This window comes from Anneissia japonica, unplaced genomic scaffold, assembly GCF_011630105.1.
Source record: "Anneissia japonica isolate Jap-2015-1 unplaced genomic scaffold, ASM1163010v1 scaffold287799_len804019_cov200, whole genome shotgun sequence".
Taxonomy (NCBI): domain Eukaryota; kingdom Metazoa; phylum Echinodermata; class Crinoidea; order Comatulida; family Comatulidae; genus Anneissia; species Anneissia japonica.
In genome coordinates this window covers 465,095-492,176 of record NW_022716884.1, presented here as the reverse complement: position 1 = coordinate 492,176, position 27,082 = coordinate 465,095, and the positions used below count along the sequence as shown (strand labels likewise).

The following is a 27,082-nucleotide window of genomic DNA, read 5'->3' as shown; positions in this document are numbered from 1 at the left end:
CACACCACAGCTAGTGCGATAGCTCAATCAAATGAGGCGACACGTATGCAAGTGTTATCCGGAAGAACACTTTCTGTGCAATGACGTATTCAAAGATGATTTCACATCTAAGACAATTGAACTTGGTGATATTATGAAAATAATTACGCATATATACACAATCATCACAATGACGTACGTCAAACCGTCCCAGATCTAAGAATGCCATTTCAGATGTATAATTACTAATTAAAGTAAATTCAAAACTTACTCCACCAGGGTGTGCAATTAGAGCCATTCCATTGTGGGGGTTTCCATCCAATGGCATTATGTTCAAACCAATTTTATCTTTAGTGATGAAACTTATGTATCTCTTGCTGCTCATCACGTCTTTGGTTGGTAACACTACCATCCTAAACATAATAAGAAAACACGCTTAAAGGAATTGTATAAAGATGCTTACATTACCAGTGGCAGATTCAAGGTGGGTTTTCGAAATTGTAAACAATTGGAGAAAAAAAGAAAATCATTTTTAAATATCAAGTCGGAGAGTGCCATTTCCAGTTATCTAAAGGTGCCATAATCGTAAATTTTCTTACTTCAGCCCCAACCATGGTGGGACTGAGGTAGTATAGACCCTCCATCTGTAAAAGTCCTTCCCTGGGCCCCCTCTATTTAAAATTCCTGGATCCGCCACTGATTACCAGTGCTACCATCCTAAATAAGACAACTTCAACCACTTCACAGTTAATTAACACTACAATTTGGTATGGTATCTAAACCTGGATGGATTAATATCATTAAAACCAAACCGTCTTTCCAAGAAATTTTTTTTTTTAAAGGATTCAACGATACCAATAATATGTTCGACATAAATAACGAAAACAGAATAACATTAACAACTAACTTACTTCTGTAATGGACTCCCATACGTAGGGCTAAGCAATGTCTTTCTGCACATTTTAGTTGTGGAATTGTACAACTTGAACTTGAACTATATATAGTAATAGCAACAAAAATTAAAAAACAAATTTATAGAAAAAGAATTAATTAATAATAGATGTTGAATATAATCTAATTAAAATAAGACAAATTTAATGAGATTTAAAAGAGATTTTTACATAACTTAAAAAACTTTCCCAATTATGAAAATGATAATTACCAATACAGTATTATAATCATTATCAAAATAACAAAATGCAATAATCATAATTGTCAAAACTACAATTCACCAATGTCGTCACAGTCACCGTCACCACCAAAATCATTGTGAACATCTGCAAAAACCATCCACCGTCAACACTCCTATCATTGTCACCACACCAACATCCTTTAAATTTTCATGATCATTATGTCATCACTGACACATTCATCATCCCAACCACCCATATTAAAAAATTCATTATCATCATTGTCTTCATATTCACCATGTATTTACAGAGCACCTTAGCTCAGTCGGCTAATCTGGTGGTAGCCACTGTGTGTGCACTGAACCGTGGAGATCTATAGGTCCCCGGTTCAATTCCCATCGCTGCATCTCCTTGTGTTTCAGTTGGAGGGCTGAAATACAAGTGTACCGTTTAAGCTGTTGGTCCTGTGTGCATTTATAGCCCATGTGCACGTTAAAGAACAGAGTACACTTTTCGGAAAAGAGTACTCCCAGTGTACTGCCTAATCACCACCAGAAGGACCCCACTGGAAATAAGTCTTCTTCTAGACTTTTGAGGGCTATCCTTGGTGTTTACACCAAATAAATCCAATCAAACCATCAAGATCATCCTCATTATTATTACTACCATCATCATTCTCCTTTCAACATCATCATTCTCCTCCTCCTCATCTTCACCTACACCACTACCACTCATCATCATAATCATCATCACTCCATTACTGTGCATATCCAGTATACTATACTCATATAACACTGCACTACTTTTTGTCCAATTCTAACCTGGTCATTAGCAGTAACCAGGAATTGCTCCTTTGTGATTGGTGGATACCATTCAATGCACTGTGGGATTGCAGTCTGTTCAATCCGATCCAAGCTCATGAGTCGAAGGTCATCAATGGTACTCTTAAACAAGTCGTACTCAACCTGAATTTTTAAATAACAAATCGGTTCAGTATCGTCACAAATATAATGGTAGAAAAATATGAAAATGTATTAAGATTAAAATGTATTGTAGTACTATAACTTGTTGCTTGCCACAGAATCTGGTTTAAACTATCAGCATGATTAACAATAACAATTATATTAAATTATCATTAATATTGTAATAACAATGATTATTATATAAATCGCTACACTGTCGCTACAGTGTTTTCAGTGCAATTGTTGTACTGCGTTTCTGGGAGGGTCCCCGATATGACCGACCAATCAGCATCACCGACAGCTGTCAGCGATAGCGTGTAGCGATTGTTTGGAAGTCAGGGGGTCGCTGTTGGAAGAAGTCACTTCCAGGAGATCTGGTTAAATGAGCATTTTTAACACATCTAATTATATTTTGCTGCACTGTGATATCCAGAAACACTGACTTTTGTGATACAACTGATAATAAAGTAGTAAAAACGTGCAAATATTATGAATTTGTGGGAGATGTGTTATTATCCGGGAGATTCTTGCTTGATCGTGAATGACTCCCGCAACATGCTAGAGACTTAGGATCCCTGATTACTGAAGCACATTGGAAACCAGCATACATAATATAATTAATATTCACAAAGGAGCTTATGGAACGTCTAGGTCTAAGTGAAACAATTGTGGAGGTTGTTATGAGGAGTTGCTTGAGATGGATGGGTCATGTGCTAAGAAAAGATGAAGGTGATCCAGTAAAGGGAGCCCGGCATCTAGAAGTTGAAAGTAGAAGAGTAAGGGGGCGGCCAAATGTGACGTGGAAAGATATGGTGAAGAAAGAAAGTGCAAAAATTGGTTTGGAGGAGTATGATGCACAAGACAGGAAGAAGTGGAGAGATGGTGTAGCTGCATGGAACGAGTGACAGTCAGTAACCCCTTGGAAGAGGGAAGAAAACTGACTTAAATAAATGATGATGAATCACAACCAACAAATTTTGGCCACTTTTTCTTCAGGCAATAGTGGCTTGTATACAGGTCACTATTTTCAAAAATAGTGACCCCCAAATCTAGTTCAAGATACAAAACATTAACTAAAAGAGAACCAAAATGCGACACTACAGAGTCTGACTGGTTCCAATCAAAGAACGTGTCACACAAACTAGCACAGATGGACTTCAACTGACGTCATCACTTCGGTCCACTAATACCTGAATATCTCTATGCCTAAACATGAGCAATTTTTTTTAATTTAAATTTTTTTAAATAATTTAAAAAAAAAATAAATTCAGCAAATACAGTATAAAAAAATTATTAACAGGGTCCAATTTGAGGTCTATAAAAAATAATTAGGCATTACTTTGAAAGTGAAAATATTTAGAGAAATGATAATGAAGTTTAGGACCTGGTGAATTTCATAGATAGAGGCAGCACTATGGCTTACGGTTACATTGTAGTACAAAATCAAATTGCTCCCATGGTCTCACAGCAAATATCTCTTCCAAAAGGTAACACATTAAATTCATTTGAATTATTTATAGTTAAATCAAATTAATATATTCCACTTAATAAATACATCGCTAACAATTTCAGACAAAATTAATTCTATTAATCAAATTTACTTCCAATTATCGCATTCTCCAAATTCGGCATCTTCACACATGTTGTTATTGAGTGGAAAACTATTTTCTTCGCTTGAAATAATCCCTATGCATGGTAATTGCCATAATCTTATTATTAAGGAATATACAAAGATGACCTGGGCATTGATCATTCGCTTTATTCTAGTCCTACTGTTGTGTAAACATACCCCACAACTTAATGCATTTGATCTAATAAATGTATTCCCAACCTGTAGCTTAATTGATCTAAAGAAAAGACAAGTTAATGTTCTCGTTATTAACTTGCTCTGATAGTGACGATCCTCCAAGTTATATTTAGCTACAGCTGAGCATGAATAAATAAAATTGAAGGCCTGAACTGAATCAATTAACTCAATGCGGGTTTTGTAAATAGAAATGATACTGAGGGTCGTATCATCAGAATGAATTCTTCTCTTAAGTTAATGGCTTTTTAAAAGTTTTTTAGTAGTTCTTTTGGTTGTAGTTTTCAGTTATACATCTGCCTATGGCAAAATCAGGAATAACTAAGGGCACTAAATAGTGCATACCTCTGCCCCGTGCCTGTATACTTAACAATAAGCAGGTCGTGTATATGATAGATTGTGGATGTAACAACTTAAAAAGCAATTAAAACATTTAAATGCTCATCTACCTCAGGATTAAATAAATTATCAAATTCTGATGAAACTATACAGTTTCCAGTGACTTATGATCATGCATGAGTTACGCTAGCATAACGTTAATCAAGTGGAGCAAATTTGTGCGTAGCAAACGACAGTATTAACGCGAGTCACTGGTATACAATAATCTACCAACCGACCCAAGATTAGCATCCATCACCGAGTTACATTTAAGAAACTAGGTTTTTCAATAGCGACCAAATGACTGTGTACTTATGGGAAAGGAAACCATTAAGAGGCCATTTACTGAAGACAGTTAATGATCAGGAAATGCATAAGAGGTAATTGCTACTTAATATCCAGTACCGTACATTACCTAAGATGTTCGTTGACACCTTCATTGAAATTAAAAGTGTGATTGATTACATGGAAAAAATAAACAAAAGAGTAACAAAATACATGACTGTCCAGTAGTTGGCAAATAGGTAAAGACTCATTAAATATATTACATAAATAGAAAAAAAGGAATAAAAGTTCCTAATCTTGATGAGGTTATTTTTCTAAATTTTAGTTCCTGAAGGTTGTTTTGTCTAGAAATATTATTTTGTTACTTTGAGTTCCATTTTAATAATTTCTCCCTACGTGTGATGACAAAAGCTATTAGGAAGACATACAACCATCTCTGAAAGATGACATTTTCATTAATTTCTGTTGTCTCTTAGTTTAGGGTATATGTTTCACAATTACATGCTAATTGTGTTTCTTTGGTGGTGTAGAATTTGGACTTTTTGATTCCTGCTAACCTTAGCTGAGCATTTTAAATAAGTTTGTTTAATTTAGGAATATTAATAAACAGAAAAATAAATAAAATTAATAAGTTTGTTTTAAATGTTTGTTTTTTTAAGTTAAAAAAGAAATATTGATACTACAGAAAAATAAAGCAATAAATCAAATTAAAAGATTTCTTTACTAATCTCAATATAACAACCAGCACATTCATGGCCAATCAAAATTAATTTACATACAGAAAAAAACTAAATTCCTTGAATTGTCATTAGTATTCTAGATCAGGTTTTGACTATTATAGTTACATATATTTTAACTTTTATTACAGCTGAAAAAAATCATTCATTGGATGATCAAGCGTTGTGAATACAAACTTTTCATATAAAAGGTTATATGCAGAATAGAGAATAAACCCCTTCGGATACATAATTCCCAACGGATGGGTACGTAAAACGTTTCAATTATAGCTTGATAATGTACAAATTTGGCAAGATGCAAATAAATTAGAACATTAACCATGGCTGTTCGAAATGAGCAAGTGTGTGAATAAAGGGACGGTAAGAATAAATCAATTATCCGTGGCTCTTGGGAGTACTGTACAATACAATGTACTGATCAGACTCCCCAGCTTATTGGAAATAAAAAGAATCAAACTATATATTGTCTTTAAAATGGTATTAAAATGAATTTTATATACCACGCTGAAACTTGCTAATATAAATTATACATTTATGTTCTTAAATTTGAACAATTTTATTAAAATTACAAATTTATATATTTATTATAAACAAATTTTGTGAGAGTGGTCCATCCTCACAAAATATTGTTGAAATAAATAAATAATTTAAGTAAAAATGTTCAGATTTAAGAACATAAATGTAATCAAATATAGCTTTTACACACTGTCTTTAAAAATGTATTATGCAGTATATTATCCATGAAGATGTCTGACTCAGTGAAGCTGAATTTTATTGGCATCTACATAACATATCAAACTAACTTCCTGTATAATTCATAATTATTCCCATTTTTATTATTTCACAATAGCTTAATTTGTTTCTCTCTCTCATAGAAATATATCAATTATATATTTTGTTAGTTTTTTATTTGTTATTCTTCTCAATTATTATTTTACTACAGTACTTTTGATAATCATTGTTTAAAATAAAAAAAAAATAAATTAAAAACACACGAATTTATATCTGTTACTCTTTATGAGAAATGCTAAAGTGAGTATATTTTTAAACAAACAGAAAAGCACATTAAGCAAGGACTCTAATTACTAAAGCTAAGGCCTGAAAACTACCCTTTCAATCAAAGCATCTTCCAAGCAATATGACATTGGGTGTACTCTAAACAACAGCTGAGCTAATCCTCACCGCGAGTCTATATGTACTGAAGACGCTAACAATTTCATGAATCACTACAGCTGGTAAATGATGCAACTGTAGGCGGATGACATTTGCTTGATATAATTGCTGCTAATTTTGGATAATAACGATGCAACAAAATTGGAATAATGACCGATGAATTAGGTATTGATGAAAGAAGCAAAGTGCAAGGCTAATCAGCCTCTCATTGTTGATTTCAATACGAATAGAAAAAAAGGATGCCAAACTAATAAGCAATTGATAAACTTTGACATAGTTAAAGATAATATTTAAAACTAATAAATTTGAACAATTACTTATAATTGAAATTTTAACAACTTTAAATTGATAACTGCATATTTTTATTAACTTTCAATTGCAAATTAGGATAAAAATATAATTTCTTACAAAATTAACAAAGGTATAAATAATACCATTCATTATAAGCATTTTTGGAAAATGGTTGGAAATAAACTTCAAATTTTTGCAGTTAGTGAAAAGTATATAAATGAGCATTAAATCAATTACAATCTGGGTCTTAGCAGACCATTCTGTTAAGCTCCAACCCATGAATATTGTTGTTAAGATTCCAGAAACAACAGCATGTTTGTAAGCAAACGTGTGAAAAAATATCTTTCTTTGTAGGGCAAGCATATATTACTGGCGCTGTTGTGATCAGTCAGTTGTCAGTTTGACAAAAACCCACTGGAAGATGTACTGGCTGTATTATAATAGGCACTTTACACAAGAGGACGGGGAGCCTTCGACAACGGAAGTTCGGGTTAAGCGCCTTATTTTTTACTGTGGTCTTCACGCTCCGAAGAGCACAAAACCACTGTCCACTCGTCTTCCCATCCTGTTGCATAAAGTGTCTATTGCAAGCCTTTAGAATGGCACAGTTGCTTTATATGTGATTTTTTTAATACAAACAAATGAATAATATAAATAATAGTAATCTTGTAAAATAAATCTCACCAATGATCTATCTTCACCAATCGAAAGAAGCCGTGGTATGTCTGAATCTAGTGCAATTCCAAATGTCAAACCACGGATTGGTTTGTAATGGGAGCGATGTTTACCAAGGTATGTCCACGGCTCATTCTGGTTTGCAGGTAGTCCCTTATACACCGTTACACAAAAATTGGCATCCTGAAATGCGAAAAAGATATTCATATCATCAAAATCTGCAAACCAGACCTCTGCGAGGGCTGATGTTCTTATGCAGCCATTTTGGTAAAATATTATATGATTTGTGTGATGTAAATAGAAAAAAGAAGGATCTGTTATTTTTTTTTCATTATTTCTATTTATATCACACAAATATTATATTATTTGTGTGATGTAAGTAGAAATAAGGAAATAAATGTAATGGACCCAGGCCTTTCTTTAAATTGAACTCAAAATATATATTGTTTAAATTCTTAATTCAGGTAGAAGTGTTAGGGACTTTTCAATATAATTTAATCTAAAGCAACAGTTGCATTTTTGGTACATTCCCTAGAGTCTAATTTATCATTTGGAGGGGTCAGAAAATTGGATATGGTTTCTATCAAATAGACATTCAAAATTCATACCCAACAGGTGTTTGGAAATTCAAGTTTGCTTGTTTACATACTTTTGAAGAATTTGCAGCACAGACGTACAGATCCACATGCATGGAAGATTGCAAGGGTTGCTATGGCTTTACAGCATAGAAACCAAAAATTAAATTTTAAAACAAATGAAAAATTATGTTTCTAATATTTAGAGAGCTGACAAATATTACAAAAGTGATATTTATGAAATGATAACAGTCATAATTATTATTACTTTCAGTACACCATATGGCATATGCTAGAAATCTCATTTGATGTTATTTGAACCATTTAGATTGTAATTTTGCAATGTTCCAAATTAGTATACTCTAATCATCTTCTGGGGAAGAATGATGAATGTTGAAAATCTGTAAGGATAACTTTATAAAGCTGGTAATAATGATAATAATTTTCCACTTTAAAGTACCATCTTTATTGTTTGCTTATTTCACATTATTTTAATGTTTTTATTTTTACTGGAACTCAAGTAATTCAGATCTATGCTTCAAACTAAATTTTAATTGAATTGAATTAAAATTAATAGTAAAATAGTAAAGCTAATTTCTATAATTATGAAGACATAGTTTCAAAGTATTTTATTGTAAATTCATGCATTCTCCACTGCTGTTGGTCTTGTGAATGATAATGTATTACGTGTATGATGATAGTAAGCTGAGACTTTTTTTATTCCTTGTTTTGCGTACTTATTTTTTTAAAAGATTATCGGAGGAGGACTGAATAAAAATAAAATTAAAATTTTGTTTTCTTATTTAGCAAGTATTTTTGACAAAATCATCCAGACGGGAGAAAATAAAAAGAAAATTTTATTAGTGAGTGTAAAATAGGATGGTTAAATGCTTCTAATTTATATAATTAGGAAGAAATATACATATCTTATCTTTGGAGATTTCAAGGCAGTGGAGGGTCGTAATAAAAATTTTAAAAAACTATTTTTTTCTGAAATTTCAACTTTTCAGTACACTAATTGGCCAAAAATAAAATTTTATTTTTATTCGAAATCATCAATATTTGCAGTCGGCGGGTTCGCTAAACAAGGTATTAAAAAAGTCTCGCCTAAAGACGGTAATTAAGTAATGACAATATTGATCAAAGCAGTGGTAATATTATTGATGAAATATTCTTAAGAATTAAGAAAAAGAAGATTATAATTAAATTTGTGTATTTACTGATAATGTTTTACAGACTAATGCACAATAGAGAAAAAATTGTGCCTACTATGGTCTTGTGGCATGGCACCGCTACCTACCGCAGTAGCCATCCAGGCCGAATCATGTGAGAATGTACAAATGATGACAGCATCGGATGAGTATGTGAAAGGCTTTGGAATGTCATCTTCCAGGGTGAGAACATCCAGGATGCGCACACATCCATTGGTAAAGCCAACTCCTGAAGTAAACATTAAAACCTTTTATTATTTCCACTTATTTATTAACATTGGTTAATAAAACATATAATAATATAAATATAACAACTAGAAACAGAACATAAGATTTTTCTTCACTGGCATAATGAGTACCTATGTTTGAAATTATGAAGATATTTGTAGAATCCTTTATTTTACTATACATCTCTGCAATATGCACTTTGCTTGGACCGAGTTTGATGAAGATGCAAGAAAAAAAAAAGTGATATAATTGGTCAATAGAAAAACCTGGTGGAACAAAAAAAAAACATAGGGAAACAAGATAGAAGAACATATTATTTTTTAAAAAATGGTAGTGCGAAAATGCAAAAATATAATACACAGGCCAGCATCTTCTGTAATGCATGTGTTTCTGTTCTAATCAACAATCTGCCCGAAATAATTCACAGGAGTTTTCGGGTTAATTGTTTTGTTAATTGGAAAACACTTATTAACGTACTTGATGTCAGGATAAATTTGAATTATATATATATTTACTAATGCACTTATGAATGATTGTGATATCATCTTCCCTGCAGAAGATCATCCAGCTAATAAATGAACAGGCTTTAATAAGTGTTGACCTTAAATCTCTAGGCCCTCTGGGTCAATTTCCATTAACCACCATCTAAAATCTATCTGGGGCAGTGAGCAGCCATCTATAGAGTAAAATCAAGCTATTTGAAATCCATACACACTGCCATAGGATAGGAAATACTAACAAAATCAGTTGGACGCCTATGGAGTCTTAGGAATTTTCTCCCTTCTCAACACATTTACCAGAGTGGCAAAATCTACAAGTATAATCAAAAGTCCTAAAGTGGTTTGAAAATATTTTCGGGTCAGGCAAGGTTAAATAGAGTAGCACGTGATGAAGTACATGGTCAAGTGATTGGTCAAATGGCTACTATTTATGCACTTCAGCTACATTTATGCTGTCATTGTAGCTTCTATTATTTAATTTCATCAGTGGTATACTGTAATCTATGAGTACACAGGAGTTTATAGAGTGTAACTGAGGGCGCTATTAGTATTGTATTGTAGCCAATGTAAGCCTTTTGTTTTCTAAACTGATTATACAGAGAACCCAGTGCAGCAAGTCATTGGCTGAAAATATCAATATCATCAGGCAGTTGGATCAGGTGCAGTCACTGTGCCTAGTAAAGTTAGCATATACTGCTTGTGAAAGCTTGTGTAATTATTAAAAATGACGTCAATAAAGTACCACAATGTGTTTCATTTTACATACAATAAAAAAGTGTCCCCTTAATACTAGGCTTGTCACCTGTATAGGGGTTGGCTGTTATTGTTAAATTATAATTCCTTGTTCATGGCCAAGAAAGTGTCCCCTTATCATGTGTCCAAAAGATCTACTGTAGTTTTTCTGACTAATATGTTTCCAACTACTATTATATGATAATTGAAATGTAATTGATAATCAATAAAGTCAATGCATGAAGGCATCTACATTTATGCTTTCTCTTCACTAAAAACCAGAACAAATTTCAGCTAGACATCTTTTTATGGATGATATTTTATATTTACTGAAAAAAACAAGAATTATTTAAAAATGTTTTTTTATATCATCTGAATTAAACATACCTAATACTAAGTCAATGCATAAAAGTATAGGTTTCTACATTTTAACAAAAAAACTATTAGCCAATTAGGCAAGAGCGCAGATCTGTTTTGAAAGGTGGTTTGGGGTGGGGGGCAGTCATGAGTCAAAAAATTTGAGGAAATAGTAGGGAAGACTAACCTCCCATTAAAAATATGTATGCCCCCATGATCTGCGCCCATGCGCAAAATAACTTTTTTTAAGGAAGCCATGATTATACAGCCAGGAGATAATGAAGTACTTAATTACTATTGCCTATGACGCATACCTTGTTTTTTGTTACCACATGAACTGATTTGTGACGCATAACCAGTTGATTGCAAAAACTATAACCAGGATTCAATTGATTTATGACTGACTTGAGCAGACTTCATTTGGCATCAAAAACAACAATTCAGTTTGAAACAAGGTATAAAGGTACATTATAAAAAACAAATTAAAAAAAAACCATTTAAAGTTAAGATGCCTGGATTAGCCATAAAGTCCAAGGAATGAGGTACCATGATATAACAAAAAAAAAACACTTTAAAAAGTTTTTAAAAATTAGAAAAGGCTAAAACACTTATAACATTGTTTAAAAATAGGTGGCTAACTCTGCAAAAAAATGTTTTAATTTAAGTTTAAAAGTAAAAAATTGTATGGAAAATCTTTTTGTCAGTACCACAGGTAGAGAATTCTATAGTTAAAAGAGCTGGTTTTAGTGTTATGATTGTAATAGATCCTTTTATTGACTTTTTATATAAAGTGGACAGTTATTAAAAATGTTATAAACAGCCATGAAATTTCACCCTATCTTCAACACTAAGTAGTCCCGACTCTGAGCGACCAAATTAAAATTTGCAATCGGTTAAGATGCTTGATTTTCACTTCCTGTCACAGCAGGATTGTTTTCACACAACTTCACTCTCTAAGCTTCATAAAGACACTCGTTTTATAAAGCATTATTCTCATCCTGTAAGTGGCAAGTTTACTTGCTATTGGATGTGAAGGAAATGAAAAAATAAAAAAAAACAAAAAAATTTATACCTATAGTAGTTTTTTCCCTTTTCCATCAACTTTGCTTTCCTTTGGATAATTAGTAATATTTTGATCATTAAATTTCAGTTCCAACATCTATATAAGTTCACCTCGGTTTCTGTGTGAACCTTTTATCACTAATTAAACAAGCCATCTACTTGAAGGACTTCCATGCCCCCAGGCTCATAGTTACTATGGCAGTTATATGCTTAACGCTTTAGGTAACTACCTTTAGTGATCGATCTTTTCCAATATATTGGCACCAAAAAATCAAGAAAACAACTCCCAAAAATCTAAGTAAAATTAGCTTTAAATTAGAAAGAATTTTAAAGAATCATCCTTCTTCCACTTGGGAATATGTCTCCAACACTCCCTCTTCCATGTTTTGCCACTACATTATGTTTATTTCAATAAATTAAAAAAAAAAAAACTAAAAATACAAAATACAAATAGAGCCACTGCTGCTGGTGTTTCACACTTATTCTGATAATTTGGTGCCCCACCCCGTTGTTTAAAAAATTGTAGATACACTGCCCATTTTACTTATGTTTTACTTATGAATTTTATTACTTAATAGAGTAGAGGGCATCATGTATAATTACTTTTCTCTAAATATGAATACTGAACAAGCTCTACTCAGTTTCAAATGTGCCTTATTGTACCGTTTATAGATATCTTAACCTAAACTTTAAGCACTTTCAATTCATTTCAGAATACTGCACAAACCCACGCACAGTGGTACAATTTTGAATGAGGGATAATCATCATTCTATGAAGAGCTGAGGAATTGTTTTTTAATCAAGCCTTGCAAGAACAAGTTGTCTTATAAATAGAAAATAACATACCTAAGTATTCTCCCTTGGGGTCAAAGGCTAAGCATCTGATCATGTGACCACGTGGGAACTGCCTAGAAATCACTAGTGTTCTGAGAAGAAAAAAAATGTTGACAAGAAGAAAATATTAAAAAATTCTACTTTAAGAACACTTGTTATATGATAGGCCAAAATACTACAGTATGATGATTGTAAAACTTCATAATAAAAGAAAGCTTGTATTGTAAACTCACTTAGTTTGATAATTCCAGACTTTCAACAAACAGGAATAGCTACCAATGGCTATTAATGGTCTACACAAAAAATATTAGCATAATTTTCAAGATCATGTGAGAAAATATGTAGAAAATAAAACATATTAAATTTAATACTAACAAAATGGTTTAACAACAATATAAATTCATTTTCACAGAACACAATAATAAACACAAAACAGCTACTGGTAATTTTTACCATTCTCTATTGCTTTTAATTTTAATATTGAGTATCATTACTTAATATTATTGCTCTCAGCACCAACATCATCATAGTAGCGTAAAGACGTAGCTTAATTATGAGTATCATCATCGCTTTCTCTCCCGCAGATTCTCAAGTCATCAACATCCTCATCAATGTCTTTGACAACATTATCACTGTTATTATCATTATAACCATCATCCTCCTCCATTCATAATATCCCAATAATTGTTCTCTTGTGTAAAGGTAAATTTCTGGAGGGTTCATTATAAACTATTTAAAGTACACAACTATACATTATACATCTGGGTCACAATGACAGCTATTTAAGTCTTAAAAATAGATTTTGTTCGCAGGAGAAAAGTAGAACTTACTGCGTGGGATGAGTGACTATCGCATGAACTAACGAATCATGTTCGGTCTGAATCATCTGCGGTAAGAGAGTTAAGATGTCATTAAGAAAAAAAATTACACACACCATCAGTTTCCATCACCTTCTTTAACAACAATCAACAATAAAAAGTATGATACTTAACCAAAAATTGTTATAAGGTTAACACAAATTTATATCTAGAATTAAGCAAAGGTATATTGCAGATTTTGTTTTTAAATCTCTGATCAACCAGCCCCAGTTCACAATGGACCTTTCCAAACTGTCAATCAAACTTAACTGACCAATCAGAACAGGGCCTGGAATATGCACGTCCTACAAACACACATGTTGTACCACAAACATGTGTCTGCAAATGTTTTCACAATGTTGATTTGTGGGACCTTAGCAATATCCATTGGGCGGGGTTTTGCAGAAAGGTCAATTTTAATACCCTAGTGCTTTGGGCAACACAAATACTATTACTATGATTTCCTTATAGTTTCAACCACAAAAAAATAAAATCAATTGAAAAAGATTCTAAACCAATATTAAAAAATAAAATAATAAATATTTGCCAAATATAACACAACTATAACAAATATTATTGATGCCTATCATTTTTTTTAATTTTTTTATTTAACTTCAACAGGCAAGAACAGAACAGGTGAACAAGCACCTCTCCAGGGCCGTCTTACCAAAATTTTAAATATTATAGAGCTTTCCATTTGAGTCATGTGACTCTAAGACAGAATCACCCATGCGTGACCATCCTGCATTCTCTGTACAAAATAGAATTAGGCCAATCTGCATCGTAGAATCTCAGACGACAATGACATCATCCTGCATGTGCACGACTTTACGGGACGTCGTTACATTCGTTTGTCATTTACCGGACATTGCGCAGTCAAAAGCTTCCTATTATTTCCAACATAACCGCAAAAAAATTAATCTAAGAGTTACCTGAACTTTAGAGCCATCAGCTACGATGGCTGCAACTTGAGCCATTGTTGTGCTTATTACATAATTCTTTGTGATGAACATCCTTGCATCAATAGTGGCATCAGGAGGGTAGTCATTACCATATGTTTCTCTTTTGTAGAAAAAAATATAAATTGATTGTTTCTTTATAATCATCACTATTTTCATCTTGAAAATCATAATCATCAGTCATATTATTTCAATTTCAATATCAACATTTATCAACCTTCAAACATCCCTTTACACTCATTATTTTCTATGTTTTCATCATCAATATTACCCATGTAATTACCATCATTATTAATATCATCATAATCTTCTAATAGTCATAAGAACATTTTCTATTTATCTTATTACACCATGAACATCATCATCATTAGCATCATCATTAAAATTATCATTAATATAAGATAACATTATTATTCCACTAAGAGAAACTCTTTGCTTGCCATCACATGATACAACACACATCACCATAATCACCCTCATCCTCCTCTTTATAATCCAAATAATCTTCATCACTTCTACACAATTTTCATCTACCATCATAACAACCACCATCATCATCTTCAGTCATACATTAATAACTTTATTTAGTTAAAGATATTTTACAGGTTCTTTAACATAAAGGCCTGTTTATACTTGCAAGGATAACGATAACGATAAAATGCTGAAAAGCAATTGTTCATATAGAAAATAAAAGAAATAAGAGAAGTTTTTACACACGATTCGATAACAATTAATCGTGTGTACGATAACAAAATATTTTCACAAAGCAAATGACGTCATAATCCAAGGAAAGCGATAAAATTGTAGCAGTAAAATGATTTTATCGAATCGTACTGGTGTGAAAACAACTTTTATTTCTTTTATTTTCTATATGAACACTTGCTTTTTAGCTTATTATCATTATTGTTAATAACAATACCGACCGAATTAATTAAGGTTCGTTCTGCAACTTGCACTCGTTCCCTCCGGTCAACAACTGACTCAACCAATCTTTATTGTCCATCCTTTCGGTTAAAGTCTTGTGGGGAGCGATCGTTTATGGTTGCTGGGCCCAAGTTGTGGAACTTGTTACCGTTATTTATTCGTGAGTCACCTTCTGTCACCATTTTCAAAGAATGACTTAAGACCCACTTATTCTCGTCCCTTTAATTTATTTTTTTCCCTATTTCCATGCCAGCTAGCTTTTTGTTTAGACTTAACTAGGATAGGAGGCGCCCGAATCCGAGATGGCCGAGACTCAACAGGTGCTGACTAGTTCAATTAGATTGAACCCTAGCCAGCGATGAGGGCGTATCCCTATACTTCGGTTTGGGTGCTGGAGTTACCTGAACTTTAGAGCCATCAGCTACGATGGCTGCAACTTGAGCCATTGTTGTGCTTATTACATAATTCTTTGTGATGAACATCCTTGCATCAATAGTGGCATCAGGAGGGTAGTCATTACCATATGTTTCTCTTTTGTAGAAAAAAATATAAATTGATTGTTTCTTTATAATCATCACTATTTTCATCTTGAAAATCATAATCATCAGTCATATTATTTCAATTTCAATATCAACATTTATCAACCTTCAAACATCCCTTTACACTCATTATTTTCTATGTTTTCATCATCAATATTACCCATGTAATTACCATCATTATTAATATCATCATAATCTTCTAATAGTCATAAGAACATTTTCTATTTATCTTATTACACCATGAACATCATCATCATTAGCATCATCATTAAAATTATCATTAATATAAGATAACATTATTATTCCACTAAGAGAAACTCTTTTCTTGCCATCACATGATATAATCAAGATCATCCTCCTCTTTATAATCCAAATAATCTTCATCACTTCTACACAATTTTCATCTACCATCATAACAACCACCATCATCATCTTCAGTCATACATTAATAACTTTATTTAGTTAAAAGATATTTTACAGGTTCTTTAACATAAAGGCCTGTTTATACTTGCAAGGATAACGATAACGATAAAACGCTGAAAAGCAATTGTTCATATAGAAAATAAAAGAAATAAGGGAAGTTTTTACACACGATTCGATAACAATTAATCGTGTGTACGATAACAAAATATTTTCACAAAGCAAATCAAATGACGTCATAATCCAAGGAAAGCGATAATTGTAGCAGTAAAATGATTTTATCGAATCGTACTGGTGTGAAAACAACTTTTATTTCTTTTATTTTCTATATGAACACTTGCTTTTTAGCTTATTATCGTTATTGTTGCTAGCATAAACAGGCCTTAAGACTGATTTAATTCTGACAATTAAGTACCACTGAGTTAGATTAAAAATATCTCTGAATTCCACATTGTTTGTCAAATTGTCATTAGATACTGTATTTCACTTAGTGACACTTCTGATGACAATAGCCTACTGTCATCAGATATTCCACCAATCAAAATCCAAGTTGGGAGTTAAAGAAGAGATAAAGGCACATACAATGTACTTTATCATCGTTCATACTTACTCAGGACGGAAATTAGGAACGTGCTCAAAGGAGATGGAATTGATGGGCCCAACATCAAACTTGTTGTACCAATTACTGACGCGCAATTGTTGATCATAAAACTTTACATGTCCATTGACATCGCCTGTCACAACATACCTACAGATATAAACAAATTCACTTGTTAATTATATCCTGTATGCCTTGAGCTAATAAACATGAACAATTAAATTAATTGAATTAATACTGAAGTTTATTAGCTTTCAAATTGAATTGACGATGAAAATAATTTTCTTTTCAATTAGCAGGCGCATTAATGAAACCAATCTTATAACAATTATCTTTTACACCAAGACTCCTAAATTAGCTGGTAATCAATTGAAGAAAAAAAAACAGTCTCTGTGCCACATCGAATGTTGATAATTTGTTTGATTAAAAAAAAAAGCAAATTCTTGATTGGAATTGCAAAAGTTTTTCCAGAATTATCACAGTGATCATAATCATTATTCCGATGGCATTTTGCGTCAGGAGAAATAATACAAATCCAGCCTGGTATCTTAACCACCCGACCACTGAGCTTCCGCTAGGTGGCTAGTGATGAATTTGATCCCTAAGTAGCAGTGTATACTGCAACGCAGTGGTCCAGTGGTTAAGACACCAGGCTAGTCATGGGTTCAATTCCCAACCCACACTACCTACAAGATTGTTTTCGCTAGCATTTGGGAACATACTGAGCATTCAGTACTATAACACGTCAGGTAGGGCAAACATCGATTCGCACTATCATTATCTAATCATCCTCAGTAAAATCATCAACATCAATTTATTCAACAACTACACTAGATGTGCTTTGTCTGTAAAACAGAACATAGGGCTTTTTCTCATTGAAATAATGAGAACTGATGTTTGAAGTTATTTAATTTTAAAAAAAACATAATAATCATAATCCTACAAACAAAATCATTATTACTAATCAATATTATCAGTATAGTGTTTATCATCATAATCATTATCATATTCTCAATATCATTTTTATTTTTATCACCATTGTCAGGAGAGACATCCTTACAAAAATTGGTATTCATAATTTTAATAATAATTAATTTTACTATTACTATGGCATTATTTTTACATTATATTATCTTTATGAACATCATCATCATAGTCATCAACCCTATCACCATCAAGGTTGCAATAAGGAATGAATGTTACATACATGTCAGTGGTAGTAAGCACCGTTATGCCTCTATCTTGCAGCCTCACAAGCTTAAAGGCTTTCTTGTTTGGCGTCGGTTTTAAACTGGGAGCTAAAAACAAAAGCAAATCAGAGTATGCAAAAGCACAAAAAGAAGAAACATAAATAATGAACGAGTGTGTAACGTTCATGAAGGTGTTAGTAGATTGAAACAAGGCCAGCCGTTATTCCAATTCCTTATATTGATGAGCACAAATTGAGCATATAATGCGTACGTTTTGCACACTTTTTGTGCACATGTTTCTGCGATGCAGTGGCATAACATGGAGTACCGACATGGGGAGTTGATGGGGGCGTGAACATTAAGTAGGGGAGGGGTTGTGGCCTACATACATCACTGCTTTGATGACAAGCAGTGTTGCATGCATGTTCTTTTGATCAAATGGTTACACATTACTTTTTGCACTGGGTTTGATGTAGCACTAGATTTTTGTGGAATGCATACAACTTAAATGTCAGTGGAAACAATATACTGGAAATTTACATATAAATGTATTAAACAACATTTTAGAAAACAAATAAACTTTTCTACTTATCAGGTTCTCCTAAATTTGATGCAGAAAAATAGTAATGATTTACTTACGACCAGATATAGGTCTGTTGTTATCCCAGACCACAACATTACCCACATACGTGGCAGTAAGGGCTCCAGTGGTACCACTGCGGAAGATCGACTGGCTGTAGCTGCCGACAACCCGGTTGAAATCTTCGTCTGTCAAAGATGGTGCCACATACTTTAACTCGCCATTCTCCTGAAAATTGAAATTAAGATATTGAAACAATTGATACGGTAACAAATTAACATAAACATCAATCAAAAACACATTATGGCTGTCATCATTAGCATTTTCAATGCTGCCTCAGCCATTGCCACCATCATCATCATCTTCACCATGAGCATTACCATAATAATCACTACTGCCACACTTACCATTATAAACTTTATAATTATAATGACAATCATCATCATAATCATCTTCATCCTCCACAATAAGATCCTTCTCAACATCTTTTTGATAGGACACTCATCATCATTTGGCTGCTGTGCAAAGGACCACTAGCTTTTTCCATTCCTGTTTGTCTTTCAATTGAGAGTTTCCCTTGAATGTATGACATAATTTTTGTGTTGTCTTTCTCTTCTGCATGTACTATGGGGAGGCACATACAGGGTGTAAGTGCATACAGGATTGCTGTCCCCCATTCATAAAATATGGCCTGAAAAACGGAGTTGTGTTTTCGGGTATTAGGGGATGCTGATTCACTTTGTTTGAAATTCAGTCAAGGCAATTAATATGAAACTCACCCATGCATAGAATATGACTTGGCAGTCACTATTTGATACCAGTTGAGTTGTGTCTTCAGGGTTGAATGTTATGTAAGTCTGAGTGCCATAGGCCGGAACAAGCTCAGCTGAACTTACAGGTACCTCACCATCTGTTGTCCAATCCCAAATATCTACAACCTTCAAGTGATATAAATAATAGGAATGTCATTCCAAAAATTGACAAGGTCATTTTTTACTCTACGTTTCGCTTTTATTTAAGCATTTCAGGAATAATGGTATATATTTTGAAAGATAAAAACATGACAAATACGACTGTAACCAATGGTTTAGGCGCTCAGAGTTGTAGGTTCAATCCTTTGCATACCACAATTTAGAGCTAGGAAACATTTAGCATGCACTCCCTGCTACAATGTCTCATATATCCGAGATTACAAAAATATGATATTTAAAAAAAATTAAATACAAATACAGTAACATTGATTTAATTATTAAGCTTTGTTTTCTTTGATTCATTCTATCTTCCACCTAAAAAGCAAAAAAGTGCAAAAATGTTTCGTTTTATGTGATTATACCTACTTGATGAGGCCCAGCACTGATGGTAACCAGGTACTTAGCATCAGGGGTCATTGCCATAGCAACAACACCAACCTCCGAATGTGCAGTAAATAGAGTTTGTACAGGAACACTGAAATTTTAAATGATGTACTAAGATTACAACAATATAATATTTATAAAGAAAGAACATAGTTTACCAGATAGGGAACAGCACAAGCGAAACAAATTTTTTTTCCTATCCTTCATAGTAAAACAGTGCATAAAAAAAAAATCAGAAAAACTAATAAGAAAATTAAAAAGACAAAATGCTTGAATAAATCTTTCTTAACCCTTTGAACCCTGCATTATTTACATCTTGCGGCACCCTCACCCTCAGTTATTTGGACAAAATATGCTTTTTTTTATTACAATCATCACCACCACCTCCTAGGCCCTGTACCGCTACCATAGCCATCTACCAACCCGACAGCAAAATTATCATCACTATCAGTGGCACTAGGCCTAACACTATCGTGATCTGAAGGTCTAGCCTAGGGCTAGAAACTACACTTTTTACCTCACTTTACAAATCGCTTCCTGTATAATCGTCATCAAGTATCAATCGTAAAGCATCATTGGCATTTATTGTCAAATTATTCAATATAAGTTTGTCTTTTAAAAAAAATCCACCCGTACGAGGTTGTCAGAACGACTTGGGAATGATGATGTCACAAAATTACGTCATATTACTCATACTGGTCAGGTGATTACCCTGAATAAGGTCACCTGACCCACATAGCCGGTATACCGGCCTTTCGGGTTACTGTAGCGTAAGCGCGCGGCCGTTTTTCCGGCCTTCCGAGTTCAAAGGGTTAAAAAGAAATGCCTTTGGGCTGCAGGAGACAGTTCATCCCAGAGCCTTTGGCTCTCTGTGAGCGCTAGACAACGCAGCGCTGTCTTCCGATTGTCAAAGGCGGTCCCAAGGGATCGCTATTAAAAGCAATCTGTTACGGGCACATCGTGCTGCTGCATACTGCATAGAATCGCATCTGCCGACAACCGTTGTGCGCAGTGAATGCCCGGCTTAAAAAATGTCAAGTCCTCACCCAGTGTGCGAATCCCATATGATGAGCATACTCTCAGGGCCTTTGTCGGCTGTTGCAACCCATCTCTTATCGTTGCTACTACAAGTGCAGGATATATTGTTACTCTGTAAAACAAAACAATCAATAAAATTTAATTAAAATGTTTATAATTATAAAAATTAAACTGGTATTAATAATAATGAGACTAAAAATTCACTTTGAACAGATTCCACAAATTTTTGTACTAAAAAATTTGAAACCTTTAAAGTTTTATTTTAGATTCATGTAGATTACATTTTTGGTGATTATGACCCTCCAATGTAGAATTGCTCAGTTAGCTAATAAACAAAGAATAACCAGAGTACTGCCTAAACCGGTTTGCCTTAAAAATTTGGAAGTGTGATGACACACAAGTATGTAAAATGCTAAAGGAGAGTAAGGGAGAAAAAAAAAAGATATTTTTCATAAAGTTTTAATTACTATTGGAATTTTTTACTCACATGTCCTTGCAGCAACTTCTGTGTATTGTTCACGTAGTCAAACAGAATACAGGTGTTAGCACCAGCATACAGCACTGCCTTCCTGTTGGGTGTGGCCAAGTTAAGCGCGGGCACATTTTTATTCACTCCAAAGGTCCATGATAGGTTCTGCAGAGTTGATGAAAATAACGTTGGTAACACTAATTAATACTACAAGCAGACAAGTAACCAGATTTTTGCCCTTCTGTTTCTTACCCGAGATAGCACTTCTCACTTTTGCAGTGCTAGTTAATGGAGCCTACACTTAACCTTTGGGTGGAAGTTACTGACCCTCACATACTACCTTTTGTGTATGTCATGTATCTGCATATAGACACGGGGGTAGGGGGAAACGCTGTCTCAAACGTTGGGAGGAAAGACCCCAGGTTACTAGCCCTTTGCTGAAATTGGTTTTATTTTTACAATTTTAATATTTAAAACTAAAGAAGCAAATTCCTTAATCTTTTGATATATTACCAGGTGTTCTCAACTCTCCCGGAGAGTTTAAACAAATAATAATATCAAACTCAGGGTGGCATGGGTTGCTGCAAGGGCAACTACCATACTTGTGCATTAGAGTAAGCCTAAAGTTGGGCGCGTACATGATCAATCTCTTTGCACCATTGACAGTTGTGTAAACCAAAAGTTCTCTTCAAAAAAAATAGCTTTTCTGGCAGAATTTTAATAAGTATTACAATTATTATTGGTATGCTGCTTTCCGGAGCAATTTTCAATGGAAAGCTATTAGTATTACCACTAAAATATGCAAAAATTAAATAAATTTTAGTATATCTCTTTGAATTTTTTAATTTATTTGATTTACATAGCAGTAAATTTTTAATCTCACCAATGCATTACAAGATGAATCCTTTCTCTCTTCCTCTTGACATTTAACCTCGTCGCCACCATCATCAGGTGTTTTGACCCTTTCTTGGATTGGCTCCGTCGTCGTCCCTACGATGTCATTCTCAGTGGCCTCATTTGAATGTTGGACTCCAGTCTCCGCTGGTGTGGTCACTGGTGGATGGATTCCTGTTGGATCTCTTGAAATTTGCTCAATCTCATCAGGAACAGTATCAGCAGTTTCCATCATTTCATTGGATGTAGGCTTCACGGTGTTGTTTTCATCTCTTGGAGTTTCCTTCTCTGCAGTGCTAACAGTTCTTTCTTCAGATTTTTTTGCCTCATTTTCTGCAGATGATTCTTTTGGCACAGAATTATCTCCATCTTCAGACTTTTCTTGTGATGGTACATCGTTCCCAGAAGGCTCAACTTCTCCTTGATGTTCCTGCATTTCTGCACCTGAAAGCACATGGTCAGTATCATCATGAGCTAGAGGTTCCTCACCTGTAGCTTCTTTAGAAACAGAATGAGGCCTATGTGTTCCTTCCTCCTGATCCTTTTCATCATTGTCATTACTCTGGTTCACATTATTCTCTGGTGTACCAACACCTTGCTTCACTTCTTTATTTTCTTCTATGACATTTTCCTGTTCTTCGGCTTCAGTCTTAACTGTCTCTATATTTTCCATTGTGTTCTGAAATTAGAGATTCATATTGTTTGTATAGGCCTAGGCTATATAAAGCCCCATTCCCGGCAAAATTTTACTAAAAAAGATTTTATTTTTGAAAAGATGCATATGCATTACTCTAATTATAATAAACAATGGAAAAATACTGGCATAAATTTTAGTTTTATGCAAAAGAATAAAAAAAAAGAGAAATACAGACTATTTCCTATAGGACTAATTCTCGACAAATTCTTTGTTACTACAGAAAAATCAAATTTCAGTCTTATTTTACATTTTTTCATGTTTAGGAATGTCTAAATTCAGTTAAACTAGCAATTTCATATTATATTTATAAACCTTTATAACAACATAAATAAAAATCAAATTTTTCTTAACTGAAATTTTGCCGGGAATGGGGCTTTAAGCCTGCAATAGGCTAGGCCTAGCCTAAAAGGCCAATTCATATGTTGGCCTGAAAAATTAAAAATACAATTTCCTACACTAAAAGTTATAGCAGGCCTAGTCTAGTACTTAGGCCTGTTAGGCCTAGCCTAGAGCCATAGGCTAATGCAAGGCCAGCCTAGTAATAGGTACCTCGGCCTAACTAGAGGATAGGCTACACACACATGTCCGCAGCCTAGGCCTGGGCCTAGTGCCTAGGTAGGGGTAGGCCTAGGCCTAGGCTAGCTAGGCTACGCCTAGCCTAGCCTTTCCTTGGTTTGGTTGGTAGATAGCCTAAAGTTTCCTGTTAAGCAAACTAAATTATTGAAAATCTAAAATATATATATTGCTACAGGCCTAGGCCTAATAGTTCAAACTTAAGCATTTTCTTACGATTTCAATATCTGCACAGAGAGACGATCTCCTTGGAAACACGGTGAATGTTTAGTCTCAAATCCTTACGCTCAAACTATGTTTTGAAATAGCGCCACTTAAAACTCTGCGTCAGTATTGTCAAAATGCGTTGGCTGACGACGCAAAGACAGACTCGCACAAAAAACTGTAGGAATTATTTCACATCTTCTGGTCACTCAGTTAATAAGAGCCCAATCATATTAAGAGTTACGTCGGCTCAGGGTCGGAATTTTTTAAGCTTGAACAATCAATATTGTTAAGCCGGCCCTGAGCCGACCTTAGTCCGGCATTTGAGTCGGCTCATCCCGCAACTTCATATCTGATATAAACGTAAGCCGAACCTAAGCGGCCCAAGTTCGCTCTGATTGCGGTCGATTTTGACATCTTATCTACCACAACATTCATTTGAACTGACTTGAGCGAAAAAATACCATTAAGAAATAAATTGTTAAGGAAACTGTAGAGTAAAATTTTTGTATTTCATTGAACTAGTTGTTGAAAAAAAGTTGTTATATTTTTGCCTAAACTCATTTCTACTCACAGCCTCCCTGCGAAGCATAAGCATGCAACATCACGCACCACGTTGTAACAGTGTGACCAGTGATGCAAATTTAATTATGCCGAGGCTGATGGGAAATTATGCTAAACTATGCCAACTATGCCACATTTCGAAATGTTAAATTTAGAATAAGCCCCCCCCCCAAATGTTCAATTTAAAGGGTGATTTATTTAGTATTGCAATTACTTCCTCAAATAACGGCAGTAATGAACTTAAGATTAGCAAAACAAAAAACATTATTTTTATTTTTGGAGCTGATATATATGAAAAATGTACGGTTTGCATTGTAGTGATACACAGATAGGCATTACAGTATCATAATTGTGAGTTTATGGGAAACACAGATAGGCATTACCGTATCATAATTTGAGATTATGGAAAAGTAAAATATTGTACATTCTACATATATACTTAGCACCTTTGGCCTTTAAAACACAATGTCTATCTTGCTCATCATTTATTTTTTGGAAATTGTGATATTTGAACCATATAAAGTTTTATTCTGAAGTGTTCTTACAGTATATATTGCCACAATAATAGAATAATAAACAAAATTTGAACACAGTATTGACTAAAACTTTTTTAATAAGTCTACTTTTAGTGTGATAGGCCGGTAGGCCTACTTAACTTTCTGTTTTTGGCATTGTTTTATTCATAGCTTTGAACAAGCAAAAATGGAAATCTACAAATGCAATCCTTGAAGATAGAGTTTATAAACACGGGCGTACCTGGTTTCACATTTTTTTTTTAGGGGGGGGGGGGATATAAATGTTTTTCATAAAAGCTCCAAAAAGAAAAGGGGCTCCTCCCCAGGGAAAACTTTGACTCCCAGATGGAGGGAAATGAGCTTTCCAGACTTCTGAGGTGCCTTTTAATGACTTTTAAGTTCTTCGAAATTCGAGGCTCTTCCCGGCCCCTCTTGAAAACGGTCAGTTAAACCAAACTTTCTCACTCTTACAGTAAATATAGGCCTATTTATGTGTGTATATATGTACATAAAAAAATGAGTAGCATACGTATTCTTCTTTTCATGAACCGATGAACCCCAAAGAGGAAGGAGGGTCGAACACATTGAACGATATTTTTTGAATAGGCCTAAGTAAAATATTGTTTAAATAAGTTGAATAAGTACTCCCCCAAACTTTGATCCCATAGGTTAATAATGGCAAAATAAAAGAATTATAAATGAGTAAGAAATAGATTGTGGAATAAAATATTTTAACTTATAGCATACAGTGCCTATTTTTTCCTTACATTTTTACACAGTTATTACTATGACACTTCCATGACATAACACCAACAAAATAAACCGCGTAAACCTCATTAATATTTAAAATCCTCATTGACAGAAAGCACCGATTCGGTTAACCATAATTTCACTGTTCCTTGGGTTAACGGTCTTGCATCTAATATGAAATATAATGTAATTCGTTTTGCCTAGAATTAAGTGTTAACATATTAGAATTACATCATTCTGAAACTTTATTCAAATGTTCATTTGCTTCATTAAGATCAATTGTATTCAGATGAAAATAAATGAAATAATATTTGAATCATCGGCAAATAAACGAAAATCGAAATAATCAGTTGAATTAGGAAGGTCACTTCGTTAATATAAATTAGAAAAAGTATTGGGCCAAGAATAAAGCATATTTTGACGAAAAACTCGGAAGCGGCTAGTGAGATACAGCTTTTTGATAAAAGCTGGGGAAAAAGGGGCGTAACCACCCTTTTTTCAAACCCCCTCCCCCCTCGCTTTCAAATATTTAGTCTTAAAATATGTATCTCATTAACTGCTTCCGAGTTTTTCTTCAAAATAATATGCTTTTCTTGTCTAAAAAAATCAGTTCTACAACATAAACAAATGTTTCTTTCGGAGCCTCTATTGAAGTTGTCGCTCTGCTGCTATTAGACTTGCCACAAGTCTCTTATTTGTTATTATTTTTCTCATTCTGGATAGCGCCACCAACGAGAAAGTTAATTTAGAGATAGACGGAATAAGCGACTTGTAAAACACTGAAATCAGGCACCAGGATGCCAAAAGAATGACGTAAACTTATATTCCGTATTTGGATAAATGGGCGGACCGAAATAAACAATTTCAACCAATCAAATGTTTATATTTTTGGAGCCACGAAACTGAGTCACTCGCGTCGACTAGTTAGGCATGACTAAATTTAAATAGTCCTCCGTAATAAAACGGGCCTGACTAATTTTGGCAATGGCAAAAACAATTAAGCTTAGACTAGATGGCATACCATACAAATACAACAAAACTTT

The 27,082-nt window shown here is 33.8% G+C and overlaps 1 protein-coding gene across 1 annotated transcript in view; it reads right to left on the bottom strand.

Moving 5' to 3' along the window:
- The window catches only part of LOC117110047 (cilia- and flagella-associated protein 251-like), a 45,743-nt gene extending 20,902 nt beyond the window's left edge, over window positions 1-24,841 (bottom strand). The window contains exons 1-18 of the mRNA XM_033252620.1: window positions 24,785-24,841; window positions 22,726-23,415; window positions 21,861-22,007; window positions 21,382-21,485; window positions 20,318-20,426; window positions 19,760-19,918; window positions 19,040-19,208; window positions 18,418-18,508; window positions 17,223-17,360; window positions 16,055-16,184; window positions 13,744-13,799; window positions 13,147-13,206; window positions 12,926-13,005; window positions 9,290-9,429; window positions 7,424-7,597; window positions 1,931-2,074; window positions 891-973; window positions 251-392 (exon numbers count right to left, since the gene is read on the bottom strand). Coding sequence (XP_033108511.1) covers window positions 251-392; window positions 891-973; window positions 1,931-2,074; window positions 7,424-7,597; window positions 9,290-9,429; window positions 12,926-13,005; window positions 13,147-13,206; window positions 13,744-13,799; window positions 16,055-16,184; window positions 17,223-17,360; window positions 18,418-18,508; window positions 19,040-19,208; window positions 19,760-19,918; window positions 20,318-20,426; window positions 21,382-21,485; window positions 21,861-22,007; window positions 22,726-23,415; window positions 24,785-24,808 — 2,640 coding nt within the window. The 5' untranslated portion in view covers window positions 24,809-24,841. The remainder of the gene's footprint in view (window positions 1-250; window positions 393-890; window positions 974-1,930; window positions 2,075-7,423; window positions 7,598-9,289; window positions 9,430-12,925; window positions 13,006-13,146; window positions 13,207-13,743; window positions 13,800-16,054; window positions 16,185-17,222; window positions 17,361-18,417; window positions 18,509-19,039; window positions 19,209-19,759; window positions 19,919-20,317; window positions 20,427-21,381; window positions 21,486-21,860; window positions 22,008-22,725; window positions 23,416-24,784) is intronic.
- Window positions 24,842-27,082: the final 2,241 nt, after the last annotated feature.